Below are 17,944 nucleotides of genomic sequence, written 5' to 3'. Positions count from 1 at the left end.
CCCTTTAGGTACAAATATGTACCTTTTGAAAAGGTACCGCGACAGCCCCTGTACCTTTATTTCTGAGAGTGTACTGTGATTATAGTTATTTTAGTTTTTCGTAGACATACAAATTGGCCACAACGTTATGTGACTTTTTGCCTTTTTTTTTGTCAATGTGGCACTGTTTTTATTTCCTGCACTGAATTTCTCATTTTTTGAAATTCCAAAGAAATAAAGATCTAAAATGTTGGAAATCATGCAAGAAATGACAAGGCGTGGAGAGAATGATTTACTAAACATGAAAATAACAACAAGCCACACTTTTTAGTTTCATCTCCATCTTTGTATTTGATAAGCAACGTGCAATTGTCTCACGTACTTGCATTCTGTTAGTATGTGGCATCAACTCATTTTGAACACCACAGTGAGTACATTCTCTTGCTGGAGGACTAGTCATTCAACAGTCAATGCCCAATATTATAAAATCATACTTAAATTATTGGCCCCAAAGTCCCTGTCATTTCATACTGGAGCCAGTGACCCATCGGATGCCTTCAGTGTTCACAGATACCAGTCATGTCAAGTAAATAAAAGGATTGCATTGAAAGTCATCAGATACTCCAGGCTAATAAAATACCACTAAAGCAGAGCTAGAAACTGGTGTGAGGAATCCAAGATTATGATAAAAATCTATGAGGCTTTGGAATTGTGCTTGGGTTATGCAGTGGGCTTTTTGGAACAAGTAATAAGAGCTTCTTATCCAAACTATTGTAATACTTGGATTAAATATTCATAATTTTAACCTGTGCCATTTATTTGTAATTTCTTATAAAGCCAGCATCTGTATTGCCATGTTTATGCCTAGTTGACATTCACACATTTTATTACAGTTGGAGGTCATTCACACATACAGTGATTCACACATACTCCATAGTGGACATTCTTATTGCTAGCTAGGCTAGTTAGTAGTGTCAGTGAAAAGCTTTGCATTCAATTTTAATTTTTATGTGCAGACAAACTAAGCTGTGAATTTTTCATCTGCTACTTTTTTTGCATTATAAAAATGCTTAATGGAAATGCCAAGATGTGCATACATTTTGAAAACGTAGGTTTAGGATCTACTTAGGAGATTAATTTAATTTGACAAGAAAAAAATTGCACACAATGATGGTACCAAATTTACCAAATAAATTCTAGCATGCTCATCAAAAAGTCGTGATTTTGTGTACCACATTGTAAAATAGCTGAGATGTGGTTTTGGTCATTTAAAATCTCTTAGCCAGAGTTCATCATCAAAGTGGTTCGTAGTATAACCTCCCTAAATTACCAACTCCCAAAGCCACCGCACATTTATTGATTTCCGTCTTCATCTTCTGAGGCACAAGTAATTTATTCTATATATAAAAAGGTCCACTGTTTATTCTATATAAAATACATTTACATTACAATTACATTTCTTCTTTTCGATATTTGGAGGCGGTTTATCAGAAAGTGATTATTTTGTTCTCTTTGACTCACTACATGGAAACGTGCTTCATTCATATGGTGCCTAAATTTAAATGTATTTCTGTCTCATTATGCTTGAACAACTAAATAAATACTTGGGTCTATTTAACTGACTGGATTGTGATTATATTATACTATTGTTGCTGTTCAATGGAACACATGAAATGGAAGATGGTCAGGCCATCGCTTTCACTATAAGTTTTCTTGGCGGGTTTGGGCACACCCTGTGCATAGAGCCCCTTTTCCACTTGTTACTTTTTCTATTTATTACTATAAAGCTGTTTTGTCCCAAACATTTGTGGTTTTTAAACTGACTAAACAAGTTTAATGAACTTCAACAACAATAATAACCAAACAACATTTCATCTAAGCAAAAGAAGAAAAATGTAAGGGGAGAAAAAAGCAAATAAAAACCAAATGAAGAGGGCAAACATTGGCTGTGTTCCACTTTGCTTTTAGACATTTGTGAACTTCTTTCAGCACTTTCCCTCTGCCATTTTCAAGTGTGTTCCTGCAGTTAAAGCTCTTTGAGTTTTCCGTTATGAATGCCTAATAGATTGAGATTGACTTCATCTCTGAAGAATGCAGAATGTATGGGCAATATAGCACTGTTCAAGAAATCAATCCTGCATTGATTCTGACAATTTCAACATTGCTTCTGAGTCTAATTTTTAACAGCAGATGCATCCAATTTCTTACGCATAAAGCTTGAACCTAAATTAATCATTAATAAGCTTAGGAAATGTTTACACAAATTATTCAGTGTTCACAGTAAGCTGTTGTTGCATTAATTTTGAGATCTAAAAAACAATTTCCATGACTCCGAGCTCTTCCTCTTGATTATTTGAGTGCATGGTAAAAAACCAGCCTAGAGCACCATCTGCAGTTAAATAAAATAGCCTAGAGCACCATCTGCTGTTGAAAACCACCCTAGAGCGCCATCTGCTGTTAAAAAAACCTTGAGTGAATTCTGCTGTTGAAAACAAGCCTGGAGCAGAGTTGTTCAACCACGTTCTTGGAGGACCAGCAGCGCTGCACATTTCCTACATCTCCTTAACCAAACACACTTGATTCTGATCATAAGCTCATTAGCAGAGGCTGAAAGACCAGTAATGAGTGTGAGAGACCAAGGAGACATCCAAAACATGCAGTGTTGTTGGTGGTCTTTCAGGAACGTGGCTGAGAAACACTGGCCTAGAGCACCATCTGCTGTTAAAGAAAAGCCTAGAGCAGTGCTTCTTAAACACATTCCTGGAGGACCACCAGCTCTGCACATTTTCTACGTCTCTTTAACCAAACACACCTGATCCTGATCATAAGCTCATTAGCAGAGACTGAAGGACCTGTAATGAGTGACAGACAAAGGAGACATCCAAAACATACAGTGTTGGTGGTCCTCCAGGAACGTGGTTGAGAAACACTGGTCTAGAGCACCATCTGCTGTTAATAACTAAGCTCAGAATCAATGCTGAATAGATTTCTTGCACTATTTTTTTTGCCACAGCTCTAACGTAACGTGTAGCTGTTGGCTTTATTACTTGTCTGCCCCATGTTGATGTTTTTTTTAGGCCAACTATACAGGTGAACATGCTAGATCATGTGTTTGCTACTGTGCATGTGTGCGTTGCATAACTGATCATTTATATAACATTCAAATTAACCACTTGATACAACCACAAAGCATTACCAGTGGTCGTTGTTATTAAAAATAAGTATATTTGTAAATTAAAAAACAATGTATGTGTGAATGCCTCTTGAGAGCAACTGCATAGAGCAAAACCTTTAGGCTGTGAAATGAGCAAAGCCATTAAAAATGTGTTCCAGTTTTAAGTCATTCGGTAGTTAAACAGTCCTTTTTTGGATGTAGTCTTTCAGAGGAACGGGTTCTGATTGTGTGTATCTGGATCTGCAAGCATGGTTTTGCTGGACAGTGGTAGCAGTGGTTGCGGTAGGGGTCCAGGGATCAGCGGCATCACCTGTGCAGACTGTGTGAAGGTGTTGGGCAAAGAGCTGGGCTGCTGGCTGGATGCCATGGCCAGAGACGCATTGAATGGAAGTGATGAGGGTGCGGGAGACGTGGAGCTGGGACGCATCTGATTAAGCGTCAGGCGGGGTGCTTCATTTTGGAATGGATTAGAGGTTGTCGGAGCAGGCACTCCTGAATTAAAATCAGAATAAAGAAAATTATTATGGATTTTGAAGTACATAACCTAATATAGGTTAAATGGTTAGTTCAACCAAAAAATGTAAATTCTGTTATTAATTACTTGCCCTCATGTCATTCCAATCCCCTGAGACCTTTTTTCATCTTCATTCCACAAATTCATAAATGGAATGCAAGAGCTTTTTCAACAGCACTGGTCCTAAGACTAAGCCTGTAGTTAATGTCAACCCTGATCTGAAGTGGAAGATTATAGTTAACAAAGTCATTAGGTGCGTACGACTTTATGCAGCGCTGCGCAGATCAATCAGAATCTGTCTTAAAAGCAGTGCATACTGGTTAGAAATGTTGTCCCTATTTATGCTGCGTTGATGCCACTTATTTCTACAAATATTTCTAATAATATTAGATTGGTGTTAAATATTATTGATTAATCAGACCTAAGCCTGGGATGATAACCATTTTCAAGGTATACCACGGTTTGGAAAAGTCAAGGTTTTAAAACAGTCAAAATTTTCTGCAATACCGTTCCTAAGGTATGTGTAAGATGTTTTACACTCATTGCCATTATGGGGTATTGTGTGTAGAATCTTGAAGAAATAAATGAACTTTATCCATTTTGGAATAAGGCTGTACAAAAAAAAAAAAAAATGGAAAAAGTGAAGCGCTATGAATACTTTCCGGATGCACTGTAAATATGTGGTTACACCAGGATTTGTCGCTTAAGGGTAGAACTTCACTTTCTAAAGCACAGGGTCTTTTAAGTCTAGCCTTCTCTACAGCATCACTGTATGTGGATACTAAGACTTTCAAGACAACTGATCAATCCTTGTTTAATTATTAAAAATAAGAAACACTATATTAGAAAATATGTAGTTTTAAATAATTATGAAAATTGCGGTCCTATTTTCATCAGTTTTGCTAATCCTAATTATACATTCAAAAATAATTGGATTAATCAGCATCTTAAATATCCTGCCTCTCTGTAGAATTTTATACCAAATTTGTTTTTCTTTAAATTAGGGGGTTTAAATTTTTTGCTCTTGTGTAATTGTAATACAGAGAAAATACCTTCCAAATCATTTCATAAACAATGTCTGTTATCGCGGTCTTTAATTTAAAAGCACAACTTTTCCCCACATAATTAAATAGTTTTGCACAACCGAGAATTATTTTACAAAAATAAGTCAATTTACTTTGATAATTGGGCTAAAAATAGTATAATTTATGTTAGACAATTAATCTGCTCCATAAAACATATGCTGGATGAGTTTGCGGTTCATTCCGCTGTGGCGACCCCAGGATCAATAAAGGGACTAAGCCAAAAAGAAAATGAATGAATAAATAAATGATAGACAATTATTTAATAACAAAGGAAGGCCTTTTTAATAGAAGGATTTTTTTGTCCAATTACAAATATCCAATCACAGCTAAAGAATTTGCTATTGTTTTTGGAGCAATCCCCTCTGGGATTATTATGCATGCATGGGACAATCAGTCACCCGAGGATGTGCCACATCTAAAGCTGCTTTTCCACTATCGTGCCAAACCATTCTAGGAACACTTCGGTACGGTTACGGTTGTTTCTCCACTGAGCCTGGAACGGCGCGGCACGATTACAAACCGTTCTCGGCCCGGAATTCTCGGCACGGTTAGACAACCGTGCTGAACTGTGCCGACAGATTCTGTGTGTTGATGTCGCGGCTCTGTTGCTAAGCTACCACAGCTGGCTCAGCAAAAGCGCGCTAGTCATCAGACATCCTCAATAAATACAGTACATTAAATATAAAATAATGATCCAGGTCTAAACGATACAGTTTGAAAAGGGTTTTAAAACCATAGCAGTCTCTGGCAGATAAGTGAATAACTCATCACATTTTATTCATTAAAGTTATTATTTTATGGACTTGTCTTGAATACAGACCTACTTCGCCTGCCTGAATGTGAGTTTATTGCAAGCAGCGCTGTATTTCACAGCACAAAACTCGCTCTGATCCAGGAGAGACATGCCAGCGACTTGCGCTGCTGACTTTTTTTTCCTGCTGCGCATCGAATAAAGCGAATAAAGTGAATAAATATCCATGGAACACGAACTTGCAGACTCTTTAAACAACAAGGAAATAATTGCACTTTTTAATTCAAAGCCAGGACAGCTTGTTAATACCGGCGAGACCACCTAAAGGACGGCGTGTTGTAATGTCGGCCGTCCAAAAGACTTTGCTTGAAAGCTTTAGGAAGGGGCACTGTAACTGTCCAAGGTACTGTTGTATGATTTATATTATAGCATATGCACTAATAAACAAGTCAAAAGAATGAATTAATTAAATAAATATGGATTCTTGAATGTCAGTATTGCTTTTACTCAAATAATATCAATACGTTTTGACAAATGTTTTATAAAAATAAAATGAGCTATTTTCATCATTTCAGCTATAGGCAATTATATGATTCAGTTATACATAAGTTATATGACATTTATGAGGCATGTAACATGTTTCTGTGTTTTTGTTTTTTTGTTCTTGGTGATCTTTAATATAGCTACACTGTAAAAAAATTGCTGTTAAAAAACGGTCAGATTCTACGGTAAAATAATGTTTTTTCACTAAAAAAGTAATATTCGGTTAAAAACAGTGCATTCTGTGTAACATTTTTGTTTTCGAGAAAGTAACCAACAGCAGAAAACTGTGAGCTAACAGATCTCAGATTCGACATTTTGAAGTCTGTGTTTAAAATCACACTTTGTGCCCTTGTTCACTATTCCATCAACTAGTTTATCAATATAGTTCATCTGACAGAGTTAATGAACACTAATGAGTGAATTCAGACACTGATGAACACCTGCTGTTAATAATCACAATTACTGAAGGAAAGAAAAACAAGAAACACAAACAACACTTGAGTTACAACATTAAATAAAATCAAGTAAAATAAAACACTTTCAGTCTCAGCAGAGGATCATTAAACAACTCCACAAACAACAGCAGACACACTTATTACTGACTGATTTGACTTCCATACAATTCTCATTGAGATCCAACAGAAATTTAGGTGTTTTTTGTGTCACCATATTGGAGTGAGGGGCTGGTTTAGTTGGGCTCTTCACCCTTGAACTCATTAATTCAGACTCTCCAACTGCTGTAATACAGAGTTTAAAAAAACACTTTTATTATAGCAATAAAATGGGAAAGACAATAGATAAATTAATCTATTTGTCTGAAATTAGTTCTGATAAATGTTTTAGTACAAATCTGGATGAAGGGCCTCATACAATAGATTTTATGCAGATCTTAATTTAATTAATGAGAAGTGGAAACAGATAAAATACCTACGTAAATACTTAACAGTTAAGAAATAACATACAAAAACAGTTCAGTTATGACAAAAGCCCCTTTCACACATACAGACCTTTCCGGAAAATTACCGGCAATTTTCCGGAAAGGTTGCATGTGTGAACAGGCCCTTTTTGAAAATACCGGTAAATTCGCTCTGGCTATTTTCCGGAAAGAAAAGTTGTAACATTACCGGTAATTTGCCGGAATGCTGCGCTGTGTGAATGCAGAAGGAAGATTGCCGTAATAAGCGCGTCCACGTCTAGAACGGGCTGACGTGAGACATCTGCTTTAGCCAATCAGAACAGTCAGACGCATTCACGTGCGCGCGGTTTATGAGAATAAAAGCCTTTGAATATTTTTTCCAGAAACCTTTAGCTGCTAGATGTTAGTCAGATAATGTTTCTATGTTCCTTCTCAATGCTGTGTAAATAATTATGGATAAAATGTTTATGATAATCCGTTGTTTGTTTACCTTCAAGCTCTGCGTGTGCCCGTGAGCGCCCATAGCGCCAGCACACACGCATATCATGAACATCTCGACATGCGAAAGTGTTTCCCTATGTTTTCATTAGAGTTGTACTCAATACTGATCCATCCGATGAGTTTGTAATGTAGTCAAATGTTTACAAACACAAGCGCAGCCGTTTAGAGGTCATTTCTGGTTAATGATGTCAGAATTTACTGGCATTTTGCGATGGATGTGTGAATGCTCTTTTCCGGAAAAATTCCGTAACGTCCTCGCCTGTGTGAACAGTGTTTTTTTTAATATACCGGTAAAGTAGTTCCGGAAATTTTCCAGATATTTACCGGTATCACTGTGTGAAAGGGGCTAAAGACACACTCAGACCTCATGAATCAGACCTTGTATCTCAACAATGGTAACAATTCAAATGTTTCATGCTGCAATGCATGCTGGGTGTGGCACAGTACAGATATCCCAGCCTGCATTGCGGCATGAATAAATGTTGTATAAGGGTGTCACAGTTTTCTTTATTTATGTTTGATTCTGCTTTTGTTTATGTTTAGACTTTCAGTTGCCTGTTTGTGAGTTAAACTGTTAATTTTGTTAGTTGTCACCATTATTGAGGTTCATACGCCGATTACGGACGTCTGTTTGAGTGCTGCTTACGCCATAGAGCAAAGTGTTTTAGTCCAAGATATTCTTAAAACTTCCAGAAATCATTGCCACATACAGACCTAAAATGTGAAACAATAGATTAAACATTGAATAGGAGCAGTAAATTATATTATACCTAATTAGAACAGACTCTACCGTTTAATAACAACATGAACATCACCAGATCTTATTTAGGTTTTTGGCTGGCTTGCCACATCAAAAGAGCTTTTTTAAACAAAGTTCTTAACAATTGCAGCAGCCGAGATATATTAATCATAAAAATGTCAGGGCTAAGAGCCCAACTAAAGCAAACTCTGTTCTCCATGATGGTGACGTAAAACTTTAACTTTTTTCTCAAGAAGAACTTTAGTAGATGTTATACAAAAATACATGTATTAAGTAATAAGTGTAGCTGGTGATGATGTTTGTAGAGTTGTTTAATCATCCGCTGATCATTTAAATGATTAAATCATTTGTTGTTCTTCAGGTTATTTCATTATAAAGCTGTGACTAAAGTTTTGTATGTTCTGTTCTTGTTTTTTCCCTTCAGTATTTCTTCATTTGTTCATCGCTAATCCTCAATTATCTTTTAATTAGTCATTTAATTAATTCATTTACTTCAGCTTTGCTACATGTTTCTTGAACACTCAGTAGTGTGGACACTTCAATTAAATCTGGGGTATTTGCTCTGTGGTTTAAAGGGTTAAATGTATGGAGTTAAAAACACAGTGTAAAAATGTATTTTAGCAGGAATATACTGTTAAGTTAAACTACGGAAGTAGACTGTAAAAAAACAGTAGATTGCTGGCAACCACAGCTGCCAGTAGTTTACCGTTAAATCAAGGTAAAAACAGTATTTTACTGTAAAACCTGAAGCAAATTTCTTCTGTGTGTCACCGTTGTGGAGGAGAGTAGAGCCAGTGTATGAGTTAAAGATGAACAATGAACTGCTGATGTTATTCTGTATGTTTCTTTATTTAAAGACAGTGGCTGCTCAGTTGCTGATGCAGTCAGAATCTCTCTGTGTTAATTCCAACTTTACATGTATGTGTGCTGATGTGAAATTTAAGACATTTGAGTCAAACAGAACTTTTCTAATTAACTAAAATAAGTTATCATTATAAGCATGCTTCTATAGCACATTACTTCATAAACTCATACAGCAGTTGGCAAATTTGAGGCAGTTGCTTTCAGTAAACAAAATGAGTTCACTTGAGTGTTGTGAATTTCAATGTAGTCCATGTATTTTTACAGCAACATACTGTAAAATAACAGTACATTGCTGGCAACTGCAGCTGCCAGTATTTTACCGTTTTTTAACGGGACAATTTTTAACAGTGTACGCAAATATTTTCTAAAACATCTAGCAATAATTCGCCTACAGCTTGTTAGTTAATTATGAACACAAAAATAATTATAATAATAAAAATAAAATGATCAAAATAAAAAGATAATAGAGCAGCGTTTTGCTAAATATAATAGTGCTTTATATGCTTTAAATCCTGCTATGTGTTGTTTCATATTCGTTTTTATTTCACTTGGTGCATTCGTTATTTATTGTTTGAATAGTAAAACAAATAACAGCCATTGCTTAATTGGTGTCATTTTACCATCAAAATGTAGTATATTTTATTTCATGATCAACTTTTGATATGAAAACACAGTGTAATTTAATTGATTGTTAAAAATAATAAATAATAAAATAATTTATATGCTGTGTTTTTATTAGTGAAAGTGCCTGCTCACCTTTGACAAGGCCTGTCCAAATTGATTTCTGCCACTATAATTAAATCACACTGAACTGAGCTAAACTGATCTGAACTGAACTTAAACACTAAAACCTGAACCACACTGTTCCAGTTACTATGACCATTTATGTGAAGCTGCTTTGACACAATCTACATTGTAAAAGCGCTATACAAATAAAGCTGAATTAATACAAATGCACTATTATTTTTGTCTTATCATTGTTTATTTTTCTGTTATGTTCAGAGATTTTAAATATTATTTATTTCCCCTCCAATTATTTTCAATCATCACGTTACATTTTGGTAATTTTCTCTCCAAATAAAATTTTGCCAGAGCTGCGCAACATATAAATAAGAGTGTACATGTACCTATATTTAGCACCCCTATTTGATAGAGCGGCATAACAGTGTTTAGTCACATGGTTGCTTTCGCTTTTATGAAAAAAAAAAATAAAAATAAATAACTAGTTTCTCTTATTTAATTTAACTGAACCGTTTACATTGCGTTACCAAGGCAACTACTGATGCGTTTTGTATAATGTTTTAAAGAGCTTTGTCGCAGCACGACAGTGGAAAATAAAACCATATACGTGCTGTCTGGCCCGGTTTGGCACGGAATGGAACAGTTCTGTTTAAAGAACGATTCAGCATGATAGTGGAAAAGCGGCTTAAATGTGCTAAAAACTGTTCTTGGTAAATTACTATTTACCACAAAGCCAAATAACAAAAATATCTGCTCTCTATTTCAGCCTGAGATAATCTCTAGTCCTAATGCTGTCTATTATTGGAACAGACAGTTTTTGCAGTTTTCATTATGTCAAATTTAAGACTTTTTAAGACCATTATGAATGAAATTTTAGAGTTATACAGGGCTAAAAACTAATGATTATTTCTAATGGCCCGGTTATTTATAATGATTGCCACAAAAATCTAATGTAATTATTTCTTAAAGACATACTTTAATGTGTCAAAACAAGAAAACTCTAGTTGTATACGCTATTTTCAACATAATACTACATACTTTTTTGTTTTAAATGACAAGTTTAACATTGTGAAAAATATATTTATTGTGGAGATGATTACATAAATAATCAAATATATATATACTTGTTGGCTTTTGGTCTAAATTGATTGAGCACAATTTCTATTTAACCTAATGCATTTCTGTTATAAAACCTTAAGATTCATGTGTAATTGTGTAATTGTTTTTAGTTTTCTTTCCCTGATTTTATTAAGATGGATTGGTGGTGATTGGATGGATGGACTGAGGAACTTTTACTTGGACTGAGGAAAATTAAGACCTGTTTAAATTTATTTAAGACCAATTTAACATTACAGTGAATTTAAGACATTTTTAAGGCCTAAAATTTTGTTTTTGAAATGTAAGTCTTTTTAAGTGTCTTATAAAATTATACAAAGTTTTATTTCTGAAGATTTTAATGTAAATTGCTCCTTCTGCGATCACCAAACTGAAGGTCTGTAAATTGTGAATTTACCAAAAATGTATTAGGTATATGTAGTGGCATAATCTCTGATATTATGTTGAAATATGTTATTTTAGGATATAACCATTAGAATTAACATCCAGATGTTTTTTTATTTATTTAATATTATTATCTTACTGGTTAATTATTGGTCCCCTTTATGTTGTGTCACAGTTACCTGTGAACTTACATGGTAACTAGATGTGTAAGTAGTATGTTACTACAGTGTATGTACACACTGGTACATAGTATTTACTTGTGTTATACTGGTGTAACTATACACAAGTAACAACACTGAATAGTATGTGTAAGTTCAAATGGGTAAAAGGACATTGGTAACAACACAAAAAATGTACACATCTGTAACAAGAATTATATAGGTGCATTGTGTGACAACAATATACTTGCAGGTGTTTTCCCACTTCCACACCTGTTTGCATACTATGTGCTTCTGAACACTGTATTCGAATAAGAATGGCAGAACTAATGCTGCTTTAGAAGGTTTCACCTTGTGATACTAGTGTAATTACAGGGTAAGTCATCAGAAACTGCCCACTCAATATAAAGTTTAAAATGGTCACAAATGACTGTGTAATATATATAAAAGCATTTGTGCAACTGTTTAACAACAGCAAACTTCTGCCAAAACATATAAGTTTAAATAGAAATATACACATGCCTTATGTTTATGTTGTTTTAAGGTAAACTGTATAATCACCTCAGTGATTCACATTAAAGGGGTGGTTTACCAAAGATAGTGTTATTAATTTCGTGTTACACAAACACATACTATTCAGTGGGTTGTTACATGTGTATAGTTTCACCAGTATTACACAAGTAAATACTATGTACCAGTGTGTACAGACACTGTAGTTACATACTACTTACACATCTAGTGACCGTGTACATTCACAGGTATAAGCGACACTTAATATAAAGTAGGACCATTACAGTTGAACCACTGAAGTGTTGAAACAATGTTTTTTTTTTAACGGGATAAGTGATCTCTCAGATTATATCTGAAATAACATAGTTTGTATTCAGTAGATGAAATAATGTCTCAGGAGGTGGAATCGACATGATGGTGAGTAATTATTAACAGAAATTGTATTTTGACATAATCTAATAATGGTGCATTCTGACCTGATAAAAATGGGTTGAAGTTCTTGGAAGTAGGATTTGGGGGTATCAGAGAATCCAAGTTGACAAGTGAAGCTCCAGATGGACCCAGAAATGCCTCAGGAGTACTGCAGGTTCGAGGAGCTGGTTTTGGTAGACCTTCGCCAAGGGAAGACAAATTGAAAGGCTCAGGACTACCATGGCCATTCACATTTGCCTGGCCTCCATCCATAGCCTCATCAAAAAGATCATCATCTATATAATAAGAATTCAACATGGAAAAATAAAATATATAATACAAAATGCACACTAGCATTCAAATATTTGGGGAAGATAGTGCTTTTTAAGATGGTTATCTTCAAGTGTGTTCACAGTTATAGTTATTTTGGTCTGGACCAAAATATATCAATACTTTAAGTCCTGCACTGTGTAAGTTTTAGGATAGAACCTAAAAAAATCAAGCGCACAAGAGTTTATTTTAATTGTGAACACAAGACATCCCTGTACTTAGCAAGCATCATTACTCAAATGATCTTTCAGAAAATATTTTAATATAATGATTTGGAGCTCAAGAAACATTTCAACCGATCACTATTACTTTTGGTAAAAGCAGTTTTTCAGAGTTTTTCAAACAAATACCTAATAACCCCAAACATTTGAATAGTAGTATGTTTGAAGAAAAAAAAAATTATGAAATGGTGAATAAAATAAATGTTATTATTTTAAAATAAATGATTAATATTAGAATATTAATATTAATGGAAATGAAAAAAAAATCAAAGTGATTGCCTGAGGGACTTCCTGCACGAGGGGGTGAAGTTTTGAGAGGGCCAATAGATCCTCGTCTGTCCACTACGGGGGGAGAAAAAGGATCCACTCCAGCCCCTGGAAGATTTAAACACCCATAATACACTGAATTGCTAGACCATATATATTATCTCTAGGTCATCTCTATGCTACTGCACCCCTACATTTACCTAATAGAGACAAAAGATTATCAAGCATAATTGGGAAAGAACGTTTTTTTTAGAAAATTTAAAAATATATTTTTCTTTAAAATTAGCAAAGGATTAACAGCATCGTTAGGATATTTAGTATATTACAGGATGCAAACTTGTCATGGTTTAAAAAAGGTGACCCTATATAGTGCACAGCATAAACAAGTACACCCCCGTTTTGAAGATAAATATTTGTACCATTTCTCAGTGAATATACACAATATATTTGGGTGCATTTAAACAGGTTTTAATAAAAGGATATATTCATTAGGATAAGTAACTTAACATTTTTAGGAATGGTATAATAATACATACTGCAAAATTTAAAAAGTAAACGAAAAACTTTTCCTCTTTTGCTTATTAAAATTTGACTTAATACTTCCATTGGTGTGTATTATTTTTTCACTGTGATCTTGAGTTGTTTTTTTTTTAGATTTGTTGCAGCTGTGGCTTTAATACTGACTAATGTAATGTACAAGCATATCTTATTATATAGCATCCTATAGAAACTTTTCATTCTAAAGAGATCTTGTGTACTCATATATATATGATAAGAAAAATAGTTGGATCATCACAGAAAATTGTATATATAAATATATATTAGGGGTGTGATGAGACACTCCACAAGACGAGACACGAGACTGGGTTCACGACAAAACGGGACAAGATTTTTACAGTATTTTTAAGAAATATTCAATGATGAAATACATGAATGAAAAATATTGTATTCAACAAAACTATTTATGTGCTTCTTTATAAAAATAAAAAAAAAGTCAAATAGTACTGAATGTTATTTTACTTCTATTTTAATGAATTCTATTAAGGACATGCAAACACGGCAAAATATCTGGTAATATATGAATGGAAAATTTATTTTTATTTACCTCAAAAAAAAAAATCACAAAATGTAAAACAACTCATTTTTAAATCAACTTGTAATAAATGTTATTTTACATTCATTTTATTGAATTGTGACATAAAGGACATGCAAATACTGCTAAATATTTAGCTCTAAACGCTACTCACTGGCTTCTCCCCTGTACCGTTTCACATGTGAACAGAACTCCTTTTCACAAATTGAAATTAAAAAAAAAAATTGTAAACATGTCATTTTGGGTTTAAATTTTTCAACAGTTTCACTTTCTATTCAGCAAGAGCTTACGTTTTGCAGTTCTAATCCAATCCTGCCTCTAACCTACAGTGCTAAATTCACCCTCATGCTCCATCAAAACATCACAACTGGCGAGACAACTTTTCACCTCAATGAGAAATCTCGTCGCGATTTAGTCTCACGAGATCACATCACATGTATATATATATATATATACTGTATAAGGCATGTGATGAGAGACTCATCTGATAGAGAGACTCTCGTGTTCTCTATGTTTGCATGCCATCGTAAACACAGAGCTCTCAGTAAATTGGCATTCAATCAGATGCTTTTTAAAGTCCACTAGAACCAGAAGCTGCGATATTTGCGATTATTGTGATGCGGTTTCTAAAGAAGCTGATTTTTAAATGAGAAGACAGTGGATGTGGCTTGTTTTTTCTACTGCGAGTTGATTGGATGTAGTAAAGTAGGCATTTAATTCAGAAAGATCAGGAAATGGTTTTGGGTTATTACGACCTAACAGACACCTCCTCCTTACCATTTCTGTTTGTTGTCAAAACTGACAGACAATCATAATTTGAGAATTTAACTGAAAACAAACAAGAAGTGCTGCATTTTCAGATTTAATTTTAAATTAGAAGGGCAAACTATTTTTTTCTTAATGACATGCACAAATTAACTGTTCACCACAAAACTAGCAATGTGAGCTAACAAAATCATATGGTTAGTTTTGATTTCATTTGTACTTTAAGCTAAGTTTATAGTTAAATGCATCCAAATATTGAAATTTGCAGAAAGGTGACAAGTTTGCACCCCTGTTATCAAGCTTATTAGCTTCAGTGTATCATCATGCCGTTGTAGAGTTGTACCATGTGCAGGGGAGATCCAGGTGTGATTCGTGGACACAGGGCTGGAGGCATTCTGAGGGGCATCCCATGGGTCAGAAGTTTGCTGTCGATGTGCCCAGGGTTGGGAATATTCACTTGATGCAGGAGGTGCATTCCATGAGCTTCCATGCCGGCGGATTGAAGAGCTGGGCTCTGCAAAACAGGAGTTAAGCATTACATCAAAGCAATATTGCTGATGGTTTATGTTCATTTTATTGCTTAAATGTGCACCAACAAATATTTTGTTTGAGTGCCACTTTGTAAAACAACAGTTGTATTGAACTTAAAGCTAACACATCACCTTATTATGTAACTGCTTAGTCCTGTTTAAAGTTATCTTGACAGGAGTAAAATATCAGTTGTAAGCACATATCTTGAGTCACATATAGAGTGCACATGGGAAGTATTATAAGCACTTTTCCCTACATTTTGTTTAATTGAAGCTTTATTCTAAATTGGATAAATTTTTTATTTTTCTTAAATTTCTACAAACAACACCACTATATATAATATATATAATAATGCATGTTATATATATATATATATATATATATATATATATATATATAATGCATGTTTCTACAATACTGATTTTCTTCTAGTGTCTGTGCGTTCAACTGCTGTGTAATTATACTTTTTAAATTAGCTTTTTTATTATCGTGGCAGAGGCATAAAAAAAACAGATATTGATTTTGACCCTGGCAGGCCATGATATAGACCACTTGTACAGAAGCAGCAAACATTTTTTGTTAATGCCGTCATTTAGGAACGCGTATTGTAACCCATTCACCACTGCATTAGTCACTCATGGTTCATTGACTTTAAAAAATGAAAATGTATCCAAATGTTGCATAAGTGCAAATGTTCCAAATGCAAGTAAAACTAATTATGGTGATTGAATAACGATTAGCATTAATACTACTTTGTTTGTTGAGCTCTCATTTATGTTGCGACCCAAACAAGCGCGTCATAACAAGGCAAAAATACTTTTTTTTTTTTTAAAGTTGATTAATGATGAATCCTGCTTATAAAAACTCAAAATCTATTCCCTCACATATAAATTCAAGTTTCTTTTCACCAATCCCTTGTTCCATCAGAGAAAATAAATAGGATAAATGTTCTTACTGTCAAATTATTCTATGCAATATCCTGTAATATAAGTCTTAGGTGTTCCCAGAATGTGTCTGTGAAGTGAACATATCTCAAAGATTCTATAATATGTACAATGCAAGGAATGCCCCTTTTTAGATGAAAAGAAAAGCATGCTGTCACTTTAAATGAAAATGAGCTGCTGTTTCCCACCCCCTTTCCAGAAGGTAGTGTAACCTTTACAGCTTCTGCCTCAGCTACTCCATCAACAACAAATGAAAATATCTGCATTTGTTTTAAAGCCTTTACAGTTTAAACTCCTGCTAAACAGACATGAACCATGACCACAGCAGTGTTAAATTTGTCAATGAATATAAGTATTGTTCAAATGTTCGTTGCCTATGGCTTGAAACAAACAGAAACTTGACAGGTCTGCTGCAGCAGTAACATAACTGAAAACTATGCATTCTAAACTGTTCATCTAATAAATGAACTGATGAAAAATAACAATGTTTAGTTTATATCTTTTTGAGTATATTTCAGTCTCGTCTTTCTTTATCAACAGTATTGCATGCTGATATAGTCATGTCGTCCCTTTTATAATAATTTTTTGGTCTTTCCACTGTCAAAAGCTACCAAAAAGCAAACTGTACTGTAGCACTTTTTGAGTACCCTTTGCAAAGGGTACCAAGCACGACAAAAGCTTATCAAAAGGCGGAGCTAGACGCGCAGCAGAATGCTATTGGTTTACAGAGAAACGTCACTAGCACATGCACAAGCAGGAGAATATACAGCCGAGACATTACACTGTAATACTACATGCATTCAACAACGAGCCATGGTCGACCCGAGCTCAAACAAACCTTGTCGTTGTCTTAATGAACAGCCACAAAGCCAATAACAACAAAATCTGCTGTGTCCTGTTTTTGTTTTGCGAGGCCGTCTACAATTGTGAGCGGTTGCGTCTATGTTTGAAATAACTAACTTTTTGAGCTGATGATATTAACGTGCGCATGATTATTAAAGTGCTTCTGACATTCGATCGTTTCGGAAATGGACAAACGTGACAAAACAAAGAAGCAAATGATTCTTTCAGCAGCCTAAAACATGAACAAACTGCCACCTTTAACTATTATCATCAATATTTGGACCATTATGAACTCTGAATGACGAAATTACTTTCTAACAAGATGTTACATGTGCTGGTGAAGAGTAAAGAAAGGGTACCATTGGTACCACTCAGTATAAACGGGACATTGGTCTTGGAAAAAAGGTAGTAATTTTCCATCCTTATTTTGTTGGTGAAATTAACACTAGAGCACAGAAACAGACAGACAGACCTTCACTTCAACTAAGTTATCTTTCAAGTAACATTTCAACTTAAGTGTGCACAAGGTTAAATATATAAAT

The 17,944-nt window shown here is 34.5% G+C and overlaps 1 protein-coding gene across 11 annotated transcripts in view; it reads right to left on the bottom strand.

Annotated features, from left to right (window-relative positions):
• Positions 1-258: 258 nt before the first annotated feature.
• Positions 259-17,944, bottom strand: part of epn3a (epsin 3a) — a 67,867-nt gene continuing 50,181 nt past the window's right edge. For 5 of the 11 annotated variants that reach the window (XM_021471467.3, XM_068218122.2, XM_073944981.1 and 2 more), the window contains 4 exons: positions 15,428-15,598; positions 13,239-13,334; positions 12,474-12,704; positions 259-3,646 (listed from right to left, as the gene is read on the bottom strand). In XM_021471467.3, the coding sequence (XP_021327142.1) occupies positions 3,360-3,646; positions 12,474-12,704; positions 13,239-13,334; positions 15,428-15,598 (785 nt within the window). In that variant the 3' untranslated portion in view covers positions 259-3,359. The remainder of the gene's footprint in view (positions 3,647-12,473; positions 12,705-13,238; positions 13,335-15,427; positions 15,599-17,944) is intronic. The other 6 variants (XM_068218123.2, XM_073944984.1, XM_073944985.1 and 3 more) reach the window with 3 other exon arrangements.

This window comes from Danio rerio, chromosome 3 (assembly GCF_049306965.1).
Source record: "Danio rerio strain Tuebingen ecotype United States chromosome 3, GRCz12tu, whole genome shotgun sequence".
Lineage (NCBI taxonomy): Eukaryota > Metazoa > Chordata > Actinopteri > Cypriniformes > Danionidae > Danio > Danio rerio.
This window is presented reverse-complemented; position numbering and strand designations above follow the sequence as displayed.